Raw genomic sequence first — 20,842 nt, forward strand, 5'->3', positions numbered from 1 at the left:
GAAGCCTGGTTTGTGCTTTTGCTCTTGCCCAGATAAGTAGAACTGGCAAGTGTTTGTGTCCTCAGGGCGGGCACAAAGCTGCATTTGGTAGGGGTGGTGTCACCCTGTCACTCACTAAGGCTGTATTCTTAGCAGCGCTGCTGTGTACGTTTACCGCCTGTCTTTAGGCAGTAGGAAAGCCTGTCTTTAAGAACTCCTCTCTAACCATTTGTTTTTTCTCCAGTGAGAGAAAAACAAATGTATGGTAAAGGAAAAGGGCACTTAAGTGAGGACCATAAAATCTGAGTTTCCCCGTGTGCCAAGGAAAGCTGGTGCCCTGCTGAACATGGTGTAACTACAGAAAAGCAGTTTTCTACTCAGTCCAGCTTCTGACAGGAAATGTCTCTTTTTTTTAGCATAGTTGTTCCTGTTTTGAGGTACTGACCTTGAAATCCTACATTAACAATGTAGCTATAGCTAGTAACACTGAATAAACATGAAACAGAGAGCCTGTGACCTGCTTCCCTTTTATTTCAGTTAATTTGTCTCAATCACTCCCCAAGAACAAAGCCAGCTGCTGTATAAAGACACAAATGCATTCATCCTTTCCTGTTAGCACTGCAAGCATCGTGTTCAGTGTCTTGCTGCTGCACTCAGATAAAGTTTCTGGAAGGGGCCAGAATCAGTCATTTGGTCCTGCAGGAACTGGTGTGGGCACCCAACCCTCCTCCATCATCTGCACAGGAAAGGGAGAGTTCCTTTTTTGGGGGGTGGTGAGGGATGGGGGAAGCTAATCTAAAATAAGGTATTTTTCTGGTTTGAGGCTTAATCTTGTCCATCTCCCTGAGCTACAATCTTTAGAGGAAATCTTCACAAATGCTGCACCCACCTCTGGGACAGTTGGGGTGGGCCATGGCTCACCTGTGACTCCTCTGTAGGATGTGTGCTGTATGAAGGTGAAGCAATTAAGGGCTCTAGAGTGTGCCCTGCTGCTCACATCCAGTTTAATAGATAGTGGAGGTAGCTGCCCTCGGGAGAAGGAGGAGCCTTTCCCTGAGAAACCCTGAGTGTTCAGCCCACTGGAGGAGGGCCTGAGGCCTCTTTTAGCAGGAATTTCCTGCTAGAGCAAGAACAGTATGGAGCTTGCAGTTTGGAAGGCACCTGTGACCATCTCCCAGCTCAAAAGACCTCAACTGAGTATCAGCATCTTCCCAGCACTGCTCGTGCACAACACACTATCGCTCTGCAGTTTTTGTGCTATACCACAGCAAGGCTGCTGTGGTTGTGCCTGGCCAGTTCAGGTGTTTTTTTTTTGCTCTGCTGTGCTGTAAACTGATACCAGAGGGTCTTTAATCTGATGTTAGCATGCATGCTAGGCTGGAGTAGCGCTGGCCGCCAGGCTCCTGGCAGGAGGCTCAGGCCTGCAAGCAAAGCATCTCTGCACAGGACCATTATGCCTCCAGGAGTGCTTGGTCCCAGGGAGGGTACATGGGAAGGGTGCAGCCCTATTGACAGCCCATTATTCTAAGCCAAGCTGATTAGAGCAGAGGAAAGAAGGTGGCGAGGCCTGCTTGAGGCTAATGCCATTACACATGGAGCGGTAGGTGGGTCAGGGAGGGTGGGGGATCACCGCCATAGAAGATACTAAAGCATCCAAGGCCTTTCTACAGGCATAGTTCAAACAGCCCCTGCAGTGGTTGGTGATGCTCAGGTCAAAGCAGTAAAGTGCTTGGGTGTCAGAGCTGACAAACTCCAGCAGTGGCTAGATGCTGCTTGTATGGCATCTTCCACAGGTGGATTTCAAAGGGTTTTGCAATCATTGAGGAATCACGCTCTGCACACCCTTAGGAGGTGGGTAACAAGAAATCCTGCTTTATGCAGACCAGATAGACATCATCAAGCTGTTACCAGAGGAATGACCTTATGGTCACTCCACAGCACTGCTGGGCACACCAGCAAAAGGCACTTGTGCAGTGAACGGCCCCAGGGTCTTGCCGCTCACCCCAGCACTGACCCACACCCCCATCTGCTGAGCCTCGTCACAGGAGGACCGGGTGGAAACCCTCACCAGGGGCTTGCTCTCTGACAACGTGCTGGGGCTGTGCTGGGAGCGCCGTGGGATAGAGATACCACATCACCACCCCCGAGGGGTTAATAACGACCGAGAAGCTGTCTCCCGTTGTCAAGCCACTGATGATCTTCCCACTGTACACATCTTGTACCTGGAATACAGAGATGGTGGCTACCAGGATTTCCACAGACATCTTGAGGTCCAGCCATAGTCACTGACATGGCATGGCGGGACGGGGCACACCAGTGGGCAACAGGAGGGTGACCCAATGGGCAGCTGCCCCTTTGTCCTGGAGGCAGGGAGTGGGAGTCCTTCCCCCCAAAAACACACAGGGTGTCAACAGGGGAAGCTGCAAAGAGGGAGATCCAGGTGCTGTGGGGCTGCCTCACCGTGCACCATGCCAGTGGGACTCACCTCATACACGGCATCCTCGGGGAAATGGAGCTTGGCCAGGCTGGTGTTGTAGAGGAAGGGCATATCTGTCCTCCGGCTGAAGAAGACGAGGGCGCTGGCACCCCGGGACAGCGGGCGCAGGAACACCTCGATGTGGGATTCCTCCTAGGGGTGGGGATGGGTGGGTGAGGCAGAGCTGCTGGGACCAACACTGCTGGCCCATAACTTCTGTCCTTGCCCTGTGGGGCTGCTATGCCAGCAGGTCCCCAGTTCCCACAGCTCTCTCACTCGCGTTTCTTTGCATCACCTCTATCTCCCTCCTTATTGTGACACCCCATGCTGCTCCTGTCTACTCTCCCAAACACGTCTGTCTTCCCCCTAACCTTGACAATCCTGCGCCCCTGGATTCCCAGCGGGTCCTGGTTGATCTGGATCATCAGGCGGTTCTGCAGGATCTCCTTGGCGCTCGGGGAGATGGTGCGGAGATCCGTGGACATGAGGAGTGGAGCTGCCATCACTGTCCACAAGGCCATTTGGGAGCGGGACTGCTCAAAGCTAAGGCCAAAGTTTCCAATGATGAGCTGGAGGGGGAAAAGATGAGAGGCAGAAGAGGGTTAGAAATTGGTCTGTTTGCCACACTTTGAGATGCTGCAGCTTGCTGGGGGGAAGCACACATGGGAAACCTCACACACTTTTGCAACCTAGCACTGCTGGGACATCATTCCCCCCCCCCAGGTGCTGAGCCATCAGCACACATTCAAATGCACTCACTAACACCCTTCCCTTCCCCACTATTCCCCCTCAGGCTGTGCAGGGAAGGACAAGGACACCTGGACAACAGGACAGGTATACTTAAGCAGCAAAGTGTTAATTGCAGCCACAGGCTTTTCCCACAGTTTAGCAAAGGGCAACACGAGCTTTGCCTCTCTACTGCAAGAGGGTTCCTGCTCCTGGCGCTCTTCCTTTGCCCTGCCCCTAGAAGGGGATCCCTGGAGAATCCCCATCCCCAGCCAGGGTCAGCACACCCACCACCCAGCCGCACCATGTCTGGGTCATTCCAGTGGCCAGGGCCAGCTGCTGGCTGCAGCACATCCTGGTGTTTGGAGAACCAGTCCAGGATGGAAAGTACACTGTCCCAGGAGTCCTGGATGTCACCGTAGTTACGCCACAGGTTGCAGACCTCTGCCAGGACGGTGTAGTTCACCTGGAGAGGAGCACAGGGTCAGGCAGGAGGGAGAAAGGACAGGGTCTGCAAGGTGGAGGAGAAGGGGCAGACTTGTTGAGAGCTGCAGCATCCAGATGTTTGGTGTTTGCAAAGCACAGGGATGTGCAGAAGGGCAATATCATGTAATGAAGGAGGACAGAGTCATATCCCCATGTGAGTGGGCACATCCCAGTATGATAGGATGTCTGACAAAAAAACCACAGAGACCATGGGGAAATATAACAAGCTGCAAAAATGAGGGCAGGTCGGGATTGACTCAGAAGGTGAAACAGGAAATAAACACAATCAATTTTCAAGAAACATTACTAGGAGGAACATCCTATTTCAAGTACTTAAACCAGATAAGATCCATCTCAGAAGAACAGACTGCCAGATTCAACCCCACACCAGCTGAGTGGGGTGGAGACAGAATGCCCCAAGGCCGCCTTCCCCCAAACTCCCATCACCTAGTCACACTGGGAACCCTGAATATCTCCAGATGCCTGGCAGGGAAGCCACATCCCCTCCAGGAACTTGCAGCCCCATCCTACCAGGGGCACAGCGATAAGCACCCAGTGGCTGCAGCTCCAACAAGAGCTCCCCCAGGACACAGAGGACACGGGAAACAGCCACTGGACAGGACAACTCTTACCTTGGGGGGGAGCCCCCCCTGATATGCTGGCCAGCTGCAGGAGTAAACGATGGGGCGGCCTGTGGCATTCAAGGCCCTCGCCATTTCTGGGTAGCCTTAGGGGGAAGAGAAGACAAGTGGTGAAGGAGACAGCTGGGAGCAGCCTGTGTTCACAGCCCGCCCGGTCAGGGGGGCCCCAGGCGAGCCTGGCTGCCTGCCTTACACCAGCTCTAGGGCACCCAAACTCCCTCCTTTTTGCCCAAGAGCTGCAACAGGAGATGCGAGGTAAGAGCCAAAGCTGGCCAAGCATTTCTGCGGATGGCCAGCTGCCCTGACCAAAGCGGCAAGGGGAGAAACACCAGCCAGGGAGGGAGCCTTTACCCTTTGCCTGCTCCTCTCCCGATGAGTAGCACCCATCCAGCTTCAGCATGTCCACACCCCACTCCGCAAAGGTCTGCGCATCTAGCTCCACAAGGTCCAGTGTAGTGCCTGGGTAGCCCCCGCAGGTGAAAATGCCCAGGTCACCATAAATGCCCAGCTTCAGGCCCCGGGCGTGGACCTGAAAGGAGAGGAGAGCTGCAAGGAGGGGACGAGGGGGTCCGAGGTGCCTCCCAGGAACCAGGTGGCATGGGGACGCAGACAGCCCCCACCATCCCCCAGCAGGTACTCACGTAGTCAGCCAGGGCCTTAATCCCCCTGGGAAACCTCTCAGGGTCGGCAACCAGCCGTCCTGCCGCGTCCCGCTGCTTGGCAGACCAGCAGTCGTCAATGTTGATGTACTCGTAGCCCAGCTCCCTCCAGCCATCCTCTGCCAGACGGTCTGCCATCTCAAAGAAGAGCATCTCGCTGCAGTTCAGGAGGACGGAGACATGGCAGGCTGAGCCCCTGTGACCTCCGTGCCCCACCAACTGCAGGCAGCCAGTGGGATGTTGGGGCTAAGTGGGGGCTCTGGAGGGTCGGTCACTGCGCAGGGCTGGCCTGGGCCATAGGGAGGGTCTCCAGGGCTCCCGTTTAAACTCCGTCCATGTCCTGTTCACTGATGTCACCGAGGGGAAGTGTTTCTCTGACACCCCGCAAAACCCAGCCACATCCTTCAGTGCAGGGGGCTCTCCAACCCCAGCACCGGGGTGCCTGAGCCCCCCCGCCTCCCACCCACCATGCTCCCCGAGACCCCACCGCTGCAGGGCTCACCCCAGGGACACAGACCGTGCCAGAGCTGTCCCGGGCCTGGGGCCCGACCCGACCCGTTCATCCTGACGCCAGCCTGGCCTTTCCAAACTGGTTCCCTAGGGCAGGGGCCTACAGGACAGGTCCCCCGTGCAGCAAGGGGGGGATGCCGAGCCCCGGGTGGGGGGTTAGGGGGGGAGGAAAGGGCTCCCCCCTCCGCTCCCCGCCCCCCTGACCTGATGCAGTTGCGGGGGTCCGTCCGGCAGTCCACGTTGCAGCGAAACCTCTCCCATGACAGCCAGCCCATGGGGGGGGTGAGCGCCAGCCCGTTCTCCAGGGCCCGGACGGGTAAGGCCAGGGCCAGGGCCAAGGCCAGCCCGCTCAGCACCGCCGCACGCATTGTCCCCGCCGCCGCCGGGACACGGAGCGCCTCTCCCCGGCCCGGCCCCGCTCACAAGGTACCGCCCGCATCACCTGACCGCCCGCCCCCGCCTCCCTCCCGCCGGGCTCGGCACGGCGTTGCACGGCGGCGCAGCCGGCGCCGCTGCGCCCCACAGCCGCCCACCCGGCCGGTATCGCACCCCCTTTGCTGCGGCACCCCACGGCCGTTGCATGGTACGGGTGCTGCGCCCCGCAGCCGAGGCAGCCCAGTGGTACCGCCCCGCTGCGCTTGTTACCGAAAATGGGGAATAAACCTCGTAACACCAATGTAGAGTTAAAAGGCAGGCGTTCTTTATTTACGGCGCCGGATGCACAGGGGATCGCTCCTTCTAACGTGCATCCCTCAAAACTCATTGGCCCGACTTAAATATACATACAAATACATAATCATGAAGGGGATGTACATATGTACATATGTAAAGTAAAAGGTGGAGACTTCCGAGGACTTATTAACATACGGTCCCTCCTCTTTGCGCAGACTCTGTTGACCCTGGTGGGGTCTCCTCTGGCGGTCATGGGGAGGAAGGCCAATAGTCACTTCAACTTTTCACCTTTTCCTTCTTGTAAATCTGCCAAACCATAGTACCGGTCTTACCTACCTTGGTTGTTGTTCGCTTTCCGGCCTTCCATATGTTGGATAATCTTTGGCCTAATTTAGTGGTAACAAGCCTCTTCTTATCTCTTTGTCTTCAGCCTTAGTTCCTTTTTGTCCTTGAGCCCATATGTCTGTTCTTTATGTCACATTCCTTGTAGGTCACCTTGTTCCAACCTAAGACACATACTTATCTTGCTAAGATACATTTCACTGCTACCAATTATTCTAAACTACAAATGAAATATTATACCCAAACTCATCGTTAATAACCTACAGGATAATACTGGGTAAAAATAAAAGCATATATCACGCTGCTGCACCCCGTTAGTAACAGACCTGTTGAGTCCCACAGCAATTACACACGTTGCTGCTGCATCCCACAACTCTCCCGCCCCGCCAATACTGCACCCATTGACATTGCATCCCACTGGCACTGCACCCCACTGCTGGTGCACCCCACAGTCAGTATTGCACCCTGCTGGTTTAGCACCTCGTCGGCATTGCACATTACTGCTGCGGTACCCCGTAACTGGCGCCCTCTCAGCATTGCACCTAGTGGGTAATGCACCCCACGGTTGTTGCACCCCGTTGGTATTGCACCCTACTGCCGCTGCACCCCGTAACTGGCGCCCTGTCGGCGCCGCACTGCACGGCTGCTGCACCCCAGTAGTTACTATGGGAGGAGGGGAGGTGGGGGTAGGTCCCCCCGGACGGGACCCCAGGGGTACCCCCCCCAGAAGGGGCGTCGGGCGGAGCGAAGAGGCTCGGGAGGAAGCTGCTCCAGGCCGGCCGCCTCCCCGCCGGCGGGGCGGTGCTGCCGGCGCGGCGGGACGGGGGCCGGCGCCGGCGGCCGCAGGAGCCCTCCCCCGCCCGGCCGCGGCCGGCCCGCGGCTGCCCCGCAGCGCCCCGCCGCCCCGGGAGCGCCGACGAGCAGGAAGGGCCCGAGGTGAGCCGGGCCGGGCCAGGGTCCGCGGTCCCGCCGGTGGGGTGAGGGGCTGGGCAAAGGCCGGCGGGGCGGCCGGGCCGGGGCGGCGGCGGTGGGGCGGGGGCGGGCGGCGGGGCCGGGCCGGGGCGGCGGGGGTCCGCGGGGAGACGGCAAAGAGGCACAGGGAGACGCGGGCACTGCCAGCCCGGCGGCACGCAAGGACGCGCCGCCCAGAGTTGCACACACGCACACAAAAGACACGCAGCCCAGCTGCACACGCGTGCACATACAAAGACATAGATCCCAGCGTTGCACACACACACACGGCCCAGCACTGCACACAAAGCCCAGCATTGCACATACATCCCCCGCCCCAGCATTGCACACACATCCCCCGCCCCAGCACTGCACATACATCCCCCGCCCCAGCATCGCACACACATGCGTGCACCGCCCATTCGGACCACAGGACTACCCCCCCTTCCCAGCCCCCTCATGTCAGGGCTGGCGTGGGCCATCCTGTCCTCAGTGGACACCCACTGTCTTCAGCCTGAGCCTGCAAGGCTGGAAGTTGCTCAGGGTGAGGCGCCAAGGGCAAAACAGCCCCCCAAGGAACAGCATTTCCTTGTATCTGATGGGATTTTTGTCCGTTTTCCAACTGGGGGCTGTGCCCCCTTGTCCTCAGAGCCCTGCCCCATGAGTCCTGATGGAGGAGAAGGGGTCTCTGAGGGGTGGTGGAGGTTGCTCAGCAGCAGGGAGCTTCCCCCACCCGGATCTGGCCAGGGAGTGGCAGCTGTGGTTTGTTTCCTGCATATTTCTTTATGCAGAGTTTTAGCGGTTGGACATCCATTTGCAGTTGTAGAAGTGTCAAGGCTGCGCTTGCTGCATCCTTCGGTGGGACCTACCAGCTTGCCGAATCGCCTGCTGCGGGGCCTCTGCAGATGGTGCAGTGCTGTGCTTCTACAAAAGTTTTTTTTTTTTTTTTTTTTTAATAAAACCAAACCAAATGCACAGGAGCGTGGGCATGGGGCTCAGACTTTGAAGCCAACACACGTGCCCTCAGTTTCGCCACTCCAGTTTCCAGAGCTGCCTGACTGCGGTGCCCAGTCCTGGCCGCTCGTGTGCAGCGAGGGCCGCGGCTTTCTGGGGCAATGCAGCTCTTTGCTCTTTCAGTCCCAAACTGTTCTTGTTTGTGACTCCCTCTCTGTCACCTTTCCTCTGACCAGGGATGGGGCTCGGCACGGTGAAGCTTCGGACGCCCTCGGCAATGGAGCGGCCTGTCCAGGGAAGACGGCAAGGGGTTGCGGTCTGACCTGCATAGCCGGTACGGCACCTTGCGCCCCACTGCTGGTTAACCTGCTGGGGCTAGGGGTGCTGCTGCCGGGAGGGCTGGTGGGAACGGGTGGTCCTGTGTGGAGATGGGGAGCAGGGAGAGGGTCCTCAGAGATCCCAGAGCCCTTGGGTCTGAACACACCCTCCTTATCCTGCCCTATAATAGAGAAAAGAGCTAAATGAATGCCTCGCAGGCACAGAGGAAAATTTCTTTGATGTGTCCCATAAAAATCCAGCAAAGTAGGTCACTTGTGGAACAAGAAAGGAAACAGTGGTGTTGTCGTTCCCGGAGAAGGCAGGTGTCTTGGTGGTGGGGCTTTGGTGATGACTTCCTCTCCACAGCAGCAAGGAACCACCCTGCCCATTGCAGGAGTACTTGCTGGGTTAGATGCTGTCCTGCAGCACTGGCTGCTGGAGTTGGGGCTCCGTTTCCCCGTGCCAGGCTCGGGGCAGGATCAGGCCTCTCCTGGCAGAGCAGGTGAGATGTTTCTCACCCTGAGCTGACTTCTTCCCGTCTCTTCCTCTGCTTCTAAGCAGGGCAATGAAGCTGAACGAGCGGAGCGTGGCCCACTATGCCACCTGTGACTCGCCCGCCGACCATGCTGGCTTCCTCCGCAAGCGGGTGGAGCGGCACCACCACCATGCCCACCACCATGGCACCTCCTACCAGCGCCGCTGGTTCATCCTCAAGGGCAACCTCCTCTTCTACTTCGAGGAGCGGGAAAGCCGGGAGCCCTTGGGGCTGGTGGTGCTAGAGGGCTGCACCGTGGAGCTGTGCGAGGCTGCCGAGGAGTTCGCCTTTGCCATCCGCTTCGATGATGCCGGCGCCAGGGCTTACGTGCTGGTGGCCGATGGGCAGGCTGCCATGGAGGCCTGGGTGAAGGCGCTCTCGCGGGCCAGCTTCGACTACATGCGGCTGGTGGTGAGGGAGCTGGAGAAGCAGCTGGAGGAGGCCTGCAAGAGCTTGGCCGCTTGTCGCAAGTCTCCACGGAGGTCCTCCTCCTCCAGCAGGAAGAGGCACCTCTCCAACCCCGCCTTGCTGCCTCTCCCAGAGAAGCCCGCTGTCCTGGAGAACGGTTACTCCACATGGGGTAGTGGTGGTGGCGTCCCCAGCGGGGCCACCTGCCCTGACCGTGATGGGGGGCACATGAAGCCCCCACCCCTGCCTCCGCGTTGGCGATCGGCCACCAGCAGCGCCACAGGGTCCCCGGTGCCTGGCCTCTCACCGGCCATGCTGGAGAGCCCGGTGTCACTGGAGATGGCCTGCTTCTCCAAGCTGCACAGCTGGTACGGGCAGGAGATCGCGGCGCTGAGACGGGAGTGGCAGGAGAGGCAGAAGAGGGGACACCCGTGACTGGGGGTGCAGGCCACCACCCAGCCGATGCCCAGCAGCTTGTCTCCCACGTGGGAAGAGTGAAGAGAGGGACGCTGCTTTCCCCCTGCCCTGGTCGATGGCTGAGTGTGCGGTGCATGTGTGCTTCATGGGGCATCTGGGAGGGACCTGGGTCTTCCCCAAACCTCACATTTCATTTCCATGAGGCTTTATACAGCTGGAGAGCTTATAGTATCAGGGGAGCTGCCTTTGAACTCTCCTCTGCTAGTGATACGAGGTGTGGAGGGGGCCCCAACTGGCATGTATGCAACGAATCTCAACCAACAGGCTTGGCCCCTCACCATCCTGGCGTGGTGGATGCTCTGGGTGCTTCATCTCCCACCTCTCCTTCACCACTTCTTTTTGGTTTTGTTTCTCAGTGTGGAAGTTTGCACAGGTCAGCATTTATTAGTGTCTGTGGTCTTGTGCCGAAGTCCTTCTGCTTTGCTCCTTCGCCGCAGATAAGGCTGGGCTCTTACAAAATGCCTCTGATGGGCCATTGGCCCTGGCGGGTGCCTCCAGCCTTGTGCCTCTCTCACCACAGAACACATGTGAGCTGCCATGGCTGTGGCTGGCCCAGCAGCCAGGGCAATGAGGACTGGGCTCTCATATAGTTTTTTTTTATCTGCACTAACCCTCCTCCCTGCAAAATCCCTCATGATGTGGTTTTCGTGGGCTTGCATCCGTCTCCTTGGGTGCCTGAGCTCAGCAGCAAGGCTGAAATGGAGACACTGAGCCTGGTCTGAAGCAACAGCGAGGACCAGGAGCTCCCCAAGGCTGATCTGGACTCTGCTGTGCAGTAGCCAAGCCTGTTAATGTCTCCAGCATAAGCATTCCGTGTTCCAAAACAGGGACACTAAAGCCTCTTTGCCTTGCCAGAAGTTAATTTATCAGCCTCTGCACAGACTGTAGCTCCTGCAAAGTACCATATAGGGCTCCTGTTGTGGCCGAGCTGCGCAGTCAGAGGAGAGGCTGTGGAGGAGTGGGGAGGAGGAGAGGGCTGGCCCCGGGAGGAGAAGTGAAGATGGAGTGAGTTACAGGTTGCACTGACTGACTGTGTGTCAGCAGTCGACAGGCTTGCCCCTCTAGCGTCAAAGCCGTATTGCTGCCTTCTACCAAAGCCGGCACCTGACCTGCCTCTGATTTTGTCAGCATCACTCAGCTGCTCTCTGGAGCATGTCCCATCCTCCTGGCCGGTGAGGAGGGCTGCAGGGAAGCATGCCTGTCACCTCACTACAGAAACAGACTTGTGCTTTGCCAGTAGGTCAGAAACCTTGTTCATGAGGCAGATGGTATAAGTAGGTGGGTGCTGAGTCCAGGGGCTGCAGCACCCCGGAGATGGGGTTGATAAATCTCCCATATCCTCTTGGCAAGGGCTGTTTTTCAAAGCAGAAAAAAATACGTGAAGCAGCCTGGTGCTTCCTGTCTAACAGTGTTAAACCTGTTTTTATGGCCTTGTTTTATTAAGGAGCCTTGCTAGGAAAGCAAGAGGCTATTCCAGGTCATGACTGGTAGGAACCTATTTGCCTTTCTGGAGTTAAATGCACTCAGCTTAATATTTTGCAATAGCCATTAGAGATTGTAAATGCAGAAATCAAATGACTTCCATTAACTTTTGGTGCCTTTACAAATATATCTCTGTTAGCTGTGGATGATGAGCTTCCAGCCTCCTGCCTAATTATGGCTCAATGGTATACTAGAGGAAATCAGATCTTAAATCAGATATTACAAATATGGCTTTGGGCAGTGGGAGTGTAACCTTCACATACAAGCGATGCAATCCAGTTATCTCCAGTTAGTGTCTGCATTTCCTCACAGTAGGGCTCTTTGAGTTTGGGAGGATTATTTTTATTCTGCTTATAAGTGAAAACAGTTCAGAAGAACAAGGAGGAGGTGGCCACAGCTGTCAGCAGCCCAGCTGGATGGACTTACAGGCCAGCTCTGCGTCCCTACCTGCTGCTTAAATAGTTCAGTGCTGCAGCATTCCTGGCTGGGAACCTGTCCCCTTCCCCATGGCAGGGCAGCAGCATCAGGGGATGGCACCACCTGGTGCTTCCTTGCTCTGAGTGTATTTTGGGGCCAGGGTCAGATTTGGCAAGCATTTTTCTGTTGGTTTGTTGGTTTTTGTTGTTGTTGTTTTTTTAATGTAGTACAGAGAGAAGAATATTCCTGATGTCTCAGGCTTACAGAAGGCAGTTTGATGGTAACGGTTTAACTTCCAAAATAAATCAAAATGTAATGGCAGTTTCTACATGAGACCCAAGAATCAGGAGTAACTTGAAAGGGGAAATAAATTAACAAAGCGAGTTCTGTCAGAAATGAAGTTGAAACAATATTATTCATTTAAGGGCAGTTTCACTTTTAATAAGCTTAGTTTGCTTTAATAAGCCAGGATTGTGCTAGTAACACTACTACAGAGCTTATATTTAATACTTTAAGCTGTCCCATTCAAATGGCACAATTTCCACACTACCTGCCTTTGCATTAGTACATATCTCAACTCAATCCTAAATCCTGCAAATGAGGAGCTGCGCTCTGCTTTCTGCCTGATCACATTTGGAATAATTTTGTATTTTATTCTCCAGTGCTGAGAAAATGGTTGAATCCTGAACAGTCTTTTTGCTGGGCCCAGCTGTCCATGCCTGGGCTGTGCTAGGTCTCCAAAGCACTGCATGACTTAGAATGCACTTGGTCAGGGCCTCCTCACCATCCCACTCACAAAGCAGGGATGGCCCTTTCATGAGTAAAAAGAACCATAATTGGAGCCATGCCCAAATTTATACTGGAGTACAGATTTTTTTTAGTGACCACTGATGCTTGCTCCTCCATTAGGCAGGAAGCACCTGGTTGCTCTGCCACCTCCTCTGACATGGAGGTTATCAAACCAGCTCGGCTGAGGATCAGCTGTGTTGGCAGTGCCTTTGAAGCAGCCCCAGGCCAGAAGGTCAGGATTTCAGCTTCCTGAGATTGCACATGCATCTGCCTAATGGAGCAGCCTCCCTGTCTGCAGGCAGAGATCATGACAGGGAAAGCAGAGAATTTTCATTGTCCCCTACAGCAAAGTGAGACTGATTGCCACGCAGTTTCTTTGGTCATTCAGGTTTGGACTGTTTCACCTCCTGCCTTCACTTTCCCTTATTATTTTTTAAAAAAAGAAAGTATCTGGGCAGCACAAAACAGGTTCCCTAGGAAAAGGTGGGGGCTGAACACTAAAGCTGAATGGCTGCTTTTTTTAAAGTACTGAAGTCAAGTCCTTTTTAAGAGTTTCTCTTTAGCAGATGAGAGGAAAATGCTTGAATCTGAATGCTCGTATTTAAAAAGAAATTGAAGACTGAAAGAGGGAGGGAGATTCTGACATGGCCTTTGTATGCTGTGCCAAGGACTCCCAATCCTGCTAAAATAGTTGATGAAATCCTTGTATTTTTCTGAGGCTGGGATTTCCGAGTGAGGCCCATAATGTGGTGTTTTATTTCTGTACATTCGTCTTTTTATAAAACAACTGCAGTGATGTTTTCCACTGAATGCAGGTCCTAGCGATAAGAGTAACCTAAAAATTTTACTTGTGGCCACAGCCACAAGTTACTGTGGACATAACAGACACTTTCTATAACAGTAGCTACCGCATTACTAGTTTGGGGGTGGGTGACCCCCCCCAGTCTTACTCCTCTCAGCCGCCTTTGCAGAGAAACTTTAATAGCCTCCATTGAAGCCCACGGGGAACGTGTGGCGTTCCTGTGTCAGTGGCATCTTTCACCAGCACCGAGCAAGCTTTATAATCTGCACAATTACCAAGCAACACTATGAGCAACCTGTGGAAACACTCCCGCCTTTTGAAGTGCTTCTATTTGAGGTACATGTGTTGTTTTTTTTTTTAAAGAGGCGGTTTTGCATGCGCCTTTGTTTTACACGCGGAACCTGTATGATGCATTTCAAGACATTGTTAACGTTTGTATTTTATTGCCGTGAAGCCAAATAAAGCGTTGTGGTTTGTAGCCCGTGCGTGGCCGGTGAAGCCGTGAACCCCCAGCACCCACGGGAGGCGGCTGCGGGGCCTGACGATCCCCGCCCTGTCCGGTTTTAGGGGGGGTTCCCTAAACCCAGGATTCCCCACTTGTTCCACAACCGAGCCCGAAGGGACACCGCGGCGTGTACCGGTGGCGGCGGGGGCCCTCACGGGCCAGTCCCGCGCATGCGCAACGGCTATCGCGCCCCTCCCTCTCAAGCCTCGCGAGAGCCGGAGGCCCCACCGCCCCGGGTGACGCCCTCGGCTCGGCCGTCACGGGAGCCCAGTGAGGGGCAGGAGGGAGGATGGCGGCGGCAGGTGGGCGGCTGCTGGCGGCGGCGGCTTACTCGGGGCGGGCGGGCCGGTGCGGCCTGCACCGCAGCCCGGCCGCGTCGCTTGTGCCCTCCCGGAGCGCCACCGTCACCCGCAGCGGCGCCATTTTGCCCAAGCCGGTTAAGGTGAGCAAGGGGCGAGCGGGTGGGAGTGGCAGCCAATCGTGACGTAGCGGTGACGGCTGTGGCCAATCAGTGCGGGCGCATGTTTTGGGCGGGGCGGCGGGATTGAGTGACAGGCGGCGGCAGGCCCCCGCCCAGCCGCTTCCCACCGGCACAGCTCGCCCTCCGGTGTTCCCCGCACCGGGACCCCCGCTGCTGGGGGTTGTATAATAAAGGCCGGTGCGGTCACCGCGGGTTTGGCGCCAGCGGCGGCGAGCCGCTCTTCTCGCCGCTCCCCCGGCCCCCTGCGCGCCCGTGGAGCCGTAGGGAGCACGGAGGTTCGGCCAAAGTGCACCTTGCTGGTAAAGGTTAATCTTTTCCAATCGACTCCTTGCAGACGCCCTTCGGCCTCCTCAGAGTGTTCAGTGTTGTGATCCCTTTCCTCTACGTTGGGACTCAGATCAGTAAGAACTTTGCAGCCCTACTTGAAGAACATGATATCTTTGTCCCAGAGGATGACGACGATGATGATTAAAGGGTATGTTATTAACACCCCCGGCAATCTATTTATTTGTGCTTCCTGTTTGGCTGGGGGCAGGGAGGAGAATCTCGGAACTACTGACAGAAACAGCTGTGAAAGACGCATTTGCAGTTAGACACAGGGACTCCTGCAGCTGTATTGCCTCTGACTGCGAACTTTTTTGTTCCTTTGTACTGGAGTAGGCCAGACTGCTGTCTGAATGTGAAACCTCTGCAACATACGTTCATTAGAGATCAGAGTAAACTGTTAGTGGTTTAGATCTTGTCATCAGAATCAGAAATAAAGTGTAGTGAGTGAGGGACTATACTGCAGACAGAAGAGAGGGACTTCAGCGTTATTACGCGTTTACCTGTTTAAAGTCTTCTGCTAACTCACAGAATGACTGTCTTAAAAGGAAATGAAATTCTGACAGAGGTGAACAATCTGAGAAACCTCCAGAACCCATCAGAACAAACTGGGTGTGGGTGTGAGAACACTGATCTCCAGAGTAGTTGGACTATTCAGACTCATCAGATAAAGGTGAATTATTTCTGCTCTTCCTTTATCTACAGTACACTACACTTCCCTCCATTTTATGCTATTCCATTTGGTTTGCCCTTGTATAAAGACTTGAGTTTGGGTCTGTTTCATTCTTTACAGAACAAGGAAGTTGTTTTAAAGAAGTTGTTGTAAATAGTGTTGTTTAGTAATCAGTTTGGTGTATGTATTCCGTTCGATAGAGATTTTCCAGCATGCAATGTGCAGCTAAAACCCGATAATTAAAAGGTTGTAAAGACTGCAATGGCCTGTGAGAAACTCCTTTTATTTAAACGCTCACCTTGTGTGGTTCAGAGGGAGGGTACAGACCAGAGCTCAGTACGGTGTATCTGAAGAGTAATGGCTTATTATTTCTATTTGCAGAACTGTAATGGAAGAACAGAAGGGAGAAAACCATCGACAAAGCAATGGCTCCAACATCTGTCACCTGTGTTTCATCCTTCCTGAACAGGACAGGGGGCTCTGCATCCCCTTTGCCACTGAGCGTCCTGCACATGTCTGTATGACAGAAACCTGTCCATCAGGGTTGAAGGAAGTGCTTGATAGGCCCTGCATCCTTGCACACACACACTCACCTCATCAAAGACTGCTTGGGATTCCTTTCATTAGCAATATGGGAAACAATTAAAGATTAAGAGATTAATTACTTTGGTCTTGTGTTTTTATAGATTATGTGCCTGTGACCTAGCATTTCTGTCTTAAATTCTCTGCCTCCATACGTCTGTTCCAGTAGGGAGACTCTCTTCATATTTACGTCCTCTTTATAAGCCCTTTTTGTAGCTCAGTACTCACTTCCAGTATATGACAGCCATCCTAGAGGAAGCAGCAGCCCCATAACACAGCCCCACTGAGAGAATGGAGTGCATACTAATGCTGGCGTGGCGGTTCAAGTCACGTTGATTTACAACCTAGCACTCTGCAGGCATGTCTGGTGAAGACTGCATCATTAATTTCACGTCTCTGAGGGTTAAATACAGTATTATTGCAGAGCTAAAAGTTTTGAGTATGTTTGGTAAAAGGTTAAAACTAATGTGCTGATACATGTTACAGCATTTAATCTGTGAACAGTGAAGAACTCTGAATGCTCTGGCTCCAACTACCTAGTATTTCCTAGGTAGTTCAGTACTTCCTTTTGTATGAGCCCCAGTATATTTATTTTCTTAACTGTGTATAAACTTTAACACTTTTCATAGAAGCGTTTGCTATTGCAATTAAATCCTTGCATAATAGACTTAAAAGGTCTTCTCTACTGCTAGGGCATGCAGAGAGTATATTCAGTCACATTGGACCAGCTGTTTTCTCAAATAGCTTGAAAGGTTAAACTATATACAATTATTATTTTTTTAAGCCAGCATTGCTCCGGTGTCTCATGGTTTCTAGTCACTAGATCTGGCCTCTTCTCCTGACAGCCCGCTCTTCCCTTCAGTGTTCATGTAGCTTCTAACAAGTTCCTTTCAACGTCACACAAACACACATAAGCAGAGTGTGTAGTTCAAACAGCCACATTTGCTCCCTATTATTTGGCACGGCTTTTGATGTTTGCTCTGTAACTTTCCAGCATGGCCGCTGAGAGAAAAGGGAGCTGCAATCTGAGTAACCCCTACAGCTGGTGGGGAAGACAGCTGGCAGGTTCTTGAGTCACTCAGTACCCAAGTTGCCCCTCCTTCCCCAAGGCTGCCTGAGTATGGGGTGCTCAGTTCACCCGTTCTTGGCAGCCGACCATGCTCCTGCTCCTGTTTTCTGTACAGACACACTCCATAGCACTGCTTTATCTCACCCTGTCTCCCAGCCCCTTCCTGGCCATGTTCCTTCTTCAACTCTGCCCCTGGGAACACCCCACCCCCACAGCTCCTAGGGACACACATGTACACATCCCTGAGGAGTGCTATTCCTGAGCAGTGCTGCTTTACCATCCTCACACACAGGAGAAGGCCCCAGTATTTAGGCAAGGACAAAAAGCAGTTTGAGCATAGTACAACGATTCAGTGCTGATCACACACGGGGGAGCTCCAGCACCAAGTTATCTGCTGAAAATGCTTTCTCACTGGTGCTGGTGAAAGAACAAGTTCTTGCCCTTCTCAAAAGGGAGCTAGTAATTCCTGATTCAGGTAAGGAGGTGATGGTAGGGCACCATCTTCTGATAAGCATCAGAACCTTTTACAGATCCCTCCCCCATCTAGGCAACAGTACAAAACCCCGTTTGTCCATGTAATTTCATTTTGCAGCAGGAAAATAGACTCTGCTGCTCTTTTTATTGCACAAAGAGCTTTATTTGCCTATTGGATTTTACACCATTCTCCGTAAGGAAGTAAACGGAGAATAGTGACCAAGTAAAAAACACAAGGTCAACAAACTCATAGCATGAAATTGCAAAACACTGCACGAATACAGATGGGCCTCAAGCACAAGAAGGTTTCTGCAACTACGCTGACTTTTCTGCTCTTTCTTCCACAGAGCTAACACCTATACTCGGGGCTGCAGGCTAGGCAGAAAGCCCCACAGCCAGCCTGGGTTGTGGTTATTCAGCAGACACTCCAGAGCAAGTGATGGGACAAACTCCATCCACTGAAAATACACACTAGCAAAAGCCAGGAAATCACAGGTCTTCATACAGATCATAACAACTCGCACACACTCTGGATTCATTTAGTCATTAGGCTCCTAATGCACCATACAACCTTTCTGTACAGATTTTTTTCTACTATATAGAACTTTATTTGTAACACAAGGCAGGAAGACACAGAGTAAATCTCTCAGGGATCGTGGCCCACGTAGAATTTGGACAGAAAGTCTTTAGGTCGTGGGGTTTCCGTCTCATGGAAATACCTCATGACATGAGTCCTCTGCTTCCATACCTGAATGGTTTCTTGAAGATCCATTTTTCCCTGTGCACAGACAAAAGAATTTTGTTCTGTTAGAGCCCGAGTCTAACTATACAGCACCACAAAAATTCTTTGAATGCACTTAAAAACACCCTTAAGACAACTGCATCAACAATTCTGTACTCCTAAAGACTGCCTGCATCACCTATACTGTGATGCAAATATATTTACTGTTCCTGCCTTGTGACTTTGTCACTTCATGTCCTACATTAACAAGTCTCTTGTCTCCACAACGCAGCTTTCCAGCCCTGTGGAATGGGCAAAGGACCCTGCCCCCTTCTTAGAACCTGCCTTGTTTCTCTCATGATCAGCACCCCCATACAGTCTACATAACTTTCCTACCTTTCATGCACCTCTATTTAATTATTTTGAACAGTGCCAAGTTAGCTGCAAAACTAAGTAAAATTGCTGCTAACAGCTTTGCACCAGTATTGCTACCACAGAGATACTAACATAACTTCTTCATGACTCCAGTCTATGAATTATTGTACTGGTTTTGGAGGATAGAAGCACAAGGCAAAATGAGATTGCCTGGAACTACCACCTGCTATATTATCTAGGATTCTGTTTCCAGATTTATTCATCATGTAGTGACAGACTAACTGTCTTGAAGTGGAAGAAATACAACAGGCGAGCACAGCAGTCCTTGGGTGGAAGCCTTCTAATGCATTAGAACTGCAGAGGTCAGTTCTGTTGCTCAGACCCATTTTGAAGCCTTGCCCTGCTCTTGGTATGCTGATTATTGCTTTAAACCGAGCAGGTCTCTCAGGCCCAAGACACATCCAGATGTGTTACAGACTTGCGGTGTTTCGCCACCCAAAGCCAGCCTCCCACCCAGTACTGCCACTCTAATGTATGTTTCAGAATCAGTGAAGAAAACCACATCCCAATTTAAGGAAGTAGTGTAGGGAGTAGGAAAGTAATTTTTAATGGTAAACTAGCTAGCAGCATCTTTTCCCCCTTTCTTTAATTGCCATTGTTTCTAAAAAAGAAAAAACAAAACAAACAACAAACTTGGTATTTAAACTATCACTTTGCTTGGCATACACTTCCTCTTTTAAACATCTGCAAACTGGAAGAGCCAGTATACTGAGTGACAGAAATCCATATTCTAGCAACTCTGACTTAGGTGAGTTAAGACCCTATTCCTCTGCAAGCAAAAGCAGCCTCACCCCTTACCAATAGATAAACTAATCTGGATTGCAAGAGGCAACACCTTCACAGTGCAAGCTGAAGAAAACCTGTCCCTCTCCTCCACCACACTTGCCACCAATTAGCCGCTCTCACATTCTCTACAGCTTCAACAAAATGGGAATAGCTTGCTTGTACCTTAATAACCAGCATGTCTATCACCCGTGGATCTCTAACATGGGCATTCTTCAGGAACATCTCCCGCACCTTGTTACGTCCCTGTTTCACCGTGATGTCCAGCTGGTATAGGTGTACTACAAAAAACAGAACGCCCAGAGAGATCAACTATACGGCTTTTCAATTTTCCACTAACAATGTCCAACTCAACCCTACGAAACACTACACAGCCATTTGTTCTTGCAACGTCTGCCAGCTTCGCTAATTTGATTTATTTAAAACGAATAAAGGACACAGCCATGGCACGGGTCCCCGTGCGGTTTCAAGCAGGCAGGCAATCACGCCACACATCCCCGATCTGGAAAATTAAAGCTAGATTTCTCTTTTGCTTAACTAGGAGAACCCAAGTGGCAAGTGAGGCATGAAGAGACCGGGGTTCCCCATCCAGACCTCCTTCAGGGCAAGGCCACCGCGGAGCAGCCGGGAGCCCGCAGCCCCGGTAAGGCCACGAACAACCGCGTTCACCTGCCCCACAGGCAGCGGGCCAGGGCGGGGGAAAAGGGCTGCACCACGGGGCGAGGCAGGACCCCTCGGCCGGGGCGGGGGGGAGGGTAACCGGAACCCCGCGATGGGCCCTTTCGGAAGCCAACGGTTGCGGGGTGGCCGTTACGACCTTGAGCTCGCACTCCCGCGGATGCATGCACGCACGCGCGCGCGCACGCCTCACCCGTGTTGGGCACCTCGCGGTACCAGGCCCGGTACAGCTCCCTCACACGCCGCTTCGCCTCGCCCAGGTCCCGGCTGAAGATCGGCTTCACGGCAGCCGACACCGCTCCTCTGCCCGCTACCGCCATCTTGTTGCAGCCGCCGCCTCCGCGGCGCGCCCTCCGCGCCGTGCGTCCCACCCCCTCCCCGCCACCGGTGGCACCGCGCCCCGGCACGGCGACCCTCTATTGGCCGGCTGCACTGCCACTCCAGCTTTTTGGGCCTGGCAAATAGCGGCGGCCGGCGATCTCCCATCAGATTG

The 20,842-nt window shown here is 53.3% G+C and overlaps 4 protein-coding genes across 6 annotated transcripts; 2 read left to right on the plus strand and 2 right to left on the minus strand.

The window, feature by feature from the left end:
• Positions 1–487: 487 nt before the first annotated feature.
• Positions 488–5,912, minus strand: NAGA (alpha-N-acetylgalactosaminidase). 2 transcript variants are annotated; one of them, XM_075078444.1, is made up of 9 exons: positions 5,682–5,912; positions 4,950–5,124; positions 4,660–4,837; positions 4,300–4,394; positions 3,486–3,647; positions 2,827–3,024; positions 2,465–2,608; positions 1,982–2,201; positions 488–715 (listed from the first exon to the last, which is right to left on the minus strand). In XM_075078444.1, exons 1-8 carry the CDS (start codon positions 5,843–5,845, stop codon positions 2,019–2,021), a joined length of 1,299 nt encoding a protein of 432 aa, XP_074934545.1. In that variant the 5' UTR covers positions 5,846–5,912; the 3' UTR covers positions 488–715; positions 1,982–2,018. The 2 variants fall into 2 exon arrangements, with proteins under 2 accessions (XP_074934545.1, XP_074934537.1); XM_075078436.1 differs by having other exon boundaries at positions 488–2,201.
• Positions 5,913–7,264: 1,352 nt separating this feature from the next.
• On the plus strand, positions 7,265–14,102 carry PHETA2 (PH domain containing endocytic trafficking adaptor 2). 2 transcript variants are annotated; one of them, XM_075078501.1, is made up of 3 exons: positions 7,265–7,427; positions 8,633–8,730; positions 9,273–14,102. In XM_075078501.1, exon 3 carries the CDS (start codon positions 9,280–9,282, stop codon positions 10,090–10,092), a length of 813 nt encoding a protein of 270 aa, XP_074934602.1. In that variant the 5' UTR covers positions 7,265–7,427; positions 8,633–8,730; positions 9,273–9,279; the 3' UTR covers positions 10,093–14,102. The 2 variants fall into 2 exon arrangements, with proteins under 2 accessions (XP_074934602.1, XP_074934592.1); XM_075078491.1 differs by having other exon boundaries at positions 7,266–7,427; positions 9,276–14,102.
• A 229-nt stretch (positions 14,103–14,331) lies between these two features.
• On the plus strand, positions 14,332–16,266 carry SMDT1 (single-pass membrane protein with aspartate rich tail 1). Its single transcript, XM_075078528.1, has 3 exons — positions 14,332–14,571; positions 14,945–15,085; positions 15,989–16,266. Exons 1-2 carry the CDS (start codon positions 14,419–14,421, stop codon positions 15,080–15,082), a joined length of 291 nt encoding a protein of 96 aa, XP_074934629.1. The 5' UTR covers positions 14,332–14,418; the 3' UTR covers positions 15,083–15,085; positions 15,989–16,266.
• Positions 16,267–18,316: 2,050 nt separating this feature from the next.
• On the minus strand, positions 18,317–20,718 carry NDUFA6 (NADH:ubiquinone oxidoreductase subunit A6). Its single transcript, XM_075078515.1, has 3 exons — positions 20,543–20,718; positions 19,837–19,952; positions 18,317–18,510 (listed from the first exon to the last, which is right to left on the minus strand). Exons 1-3 carry the CDS (start codon positions 20,667–20,669, stop codon positions 18,379–18,381), a joined length of 375 nt encoding a protein of 124 aa, XP_074934616.1. The 5' UTR covers positions 20,670–20,718; the 3' UTR covers positions 18,317–18,378.
• Positions 20,719–20,842: the final 124 nt, after the last annotated feature.

This window comes from Phalacrocorax aristotelis, chromosome 1, assembly GCF_949628215.1.
Source record: "Phalacrocorax aristotelis chromosome 1, bGulAri2.1, whole genome shotgun sequence".
In the NCBI taxonomy this organism is placed as follows: Eukaryota; Metazoa; Chordata; class Aves; order Suliformes; family Phalacrocoracidae; genus Phalacrocorax; species Phalacrocorax aristotelis.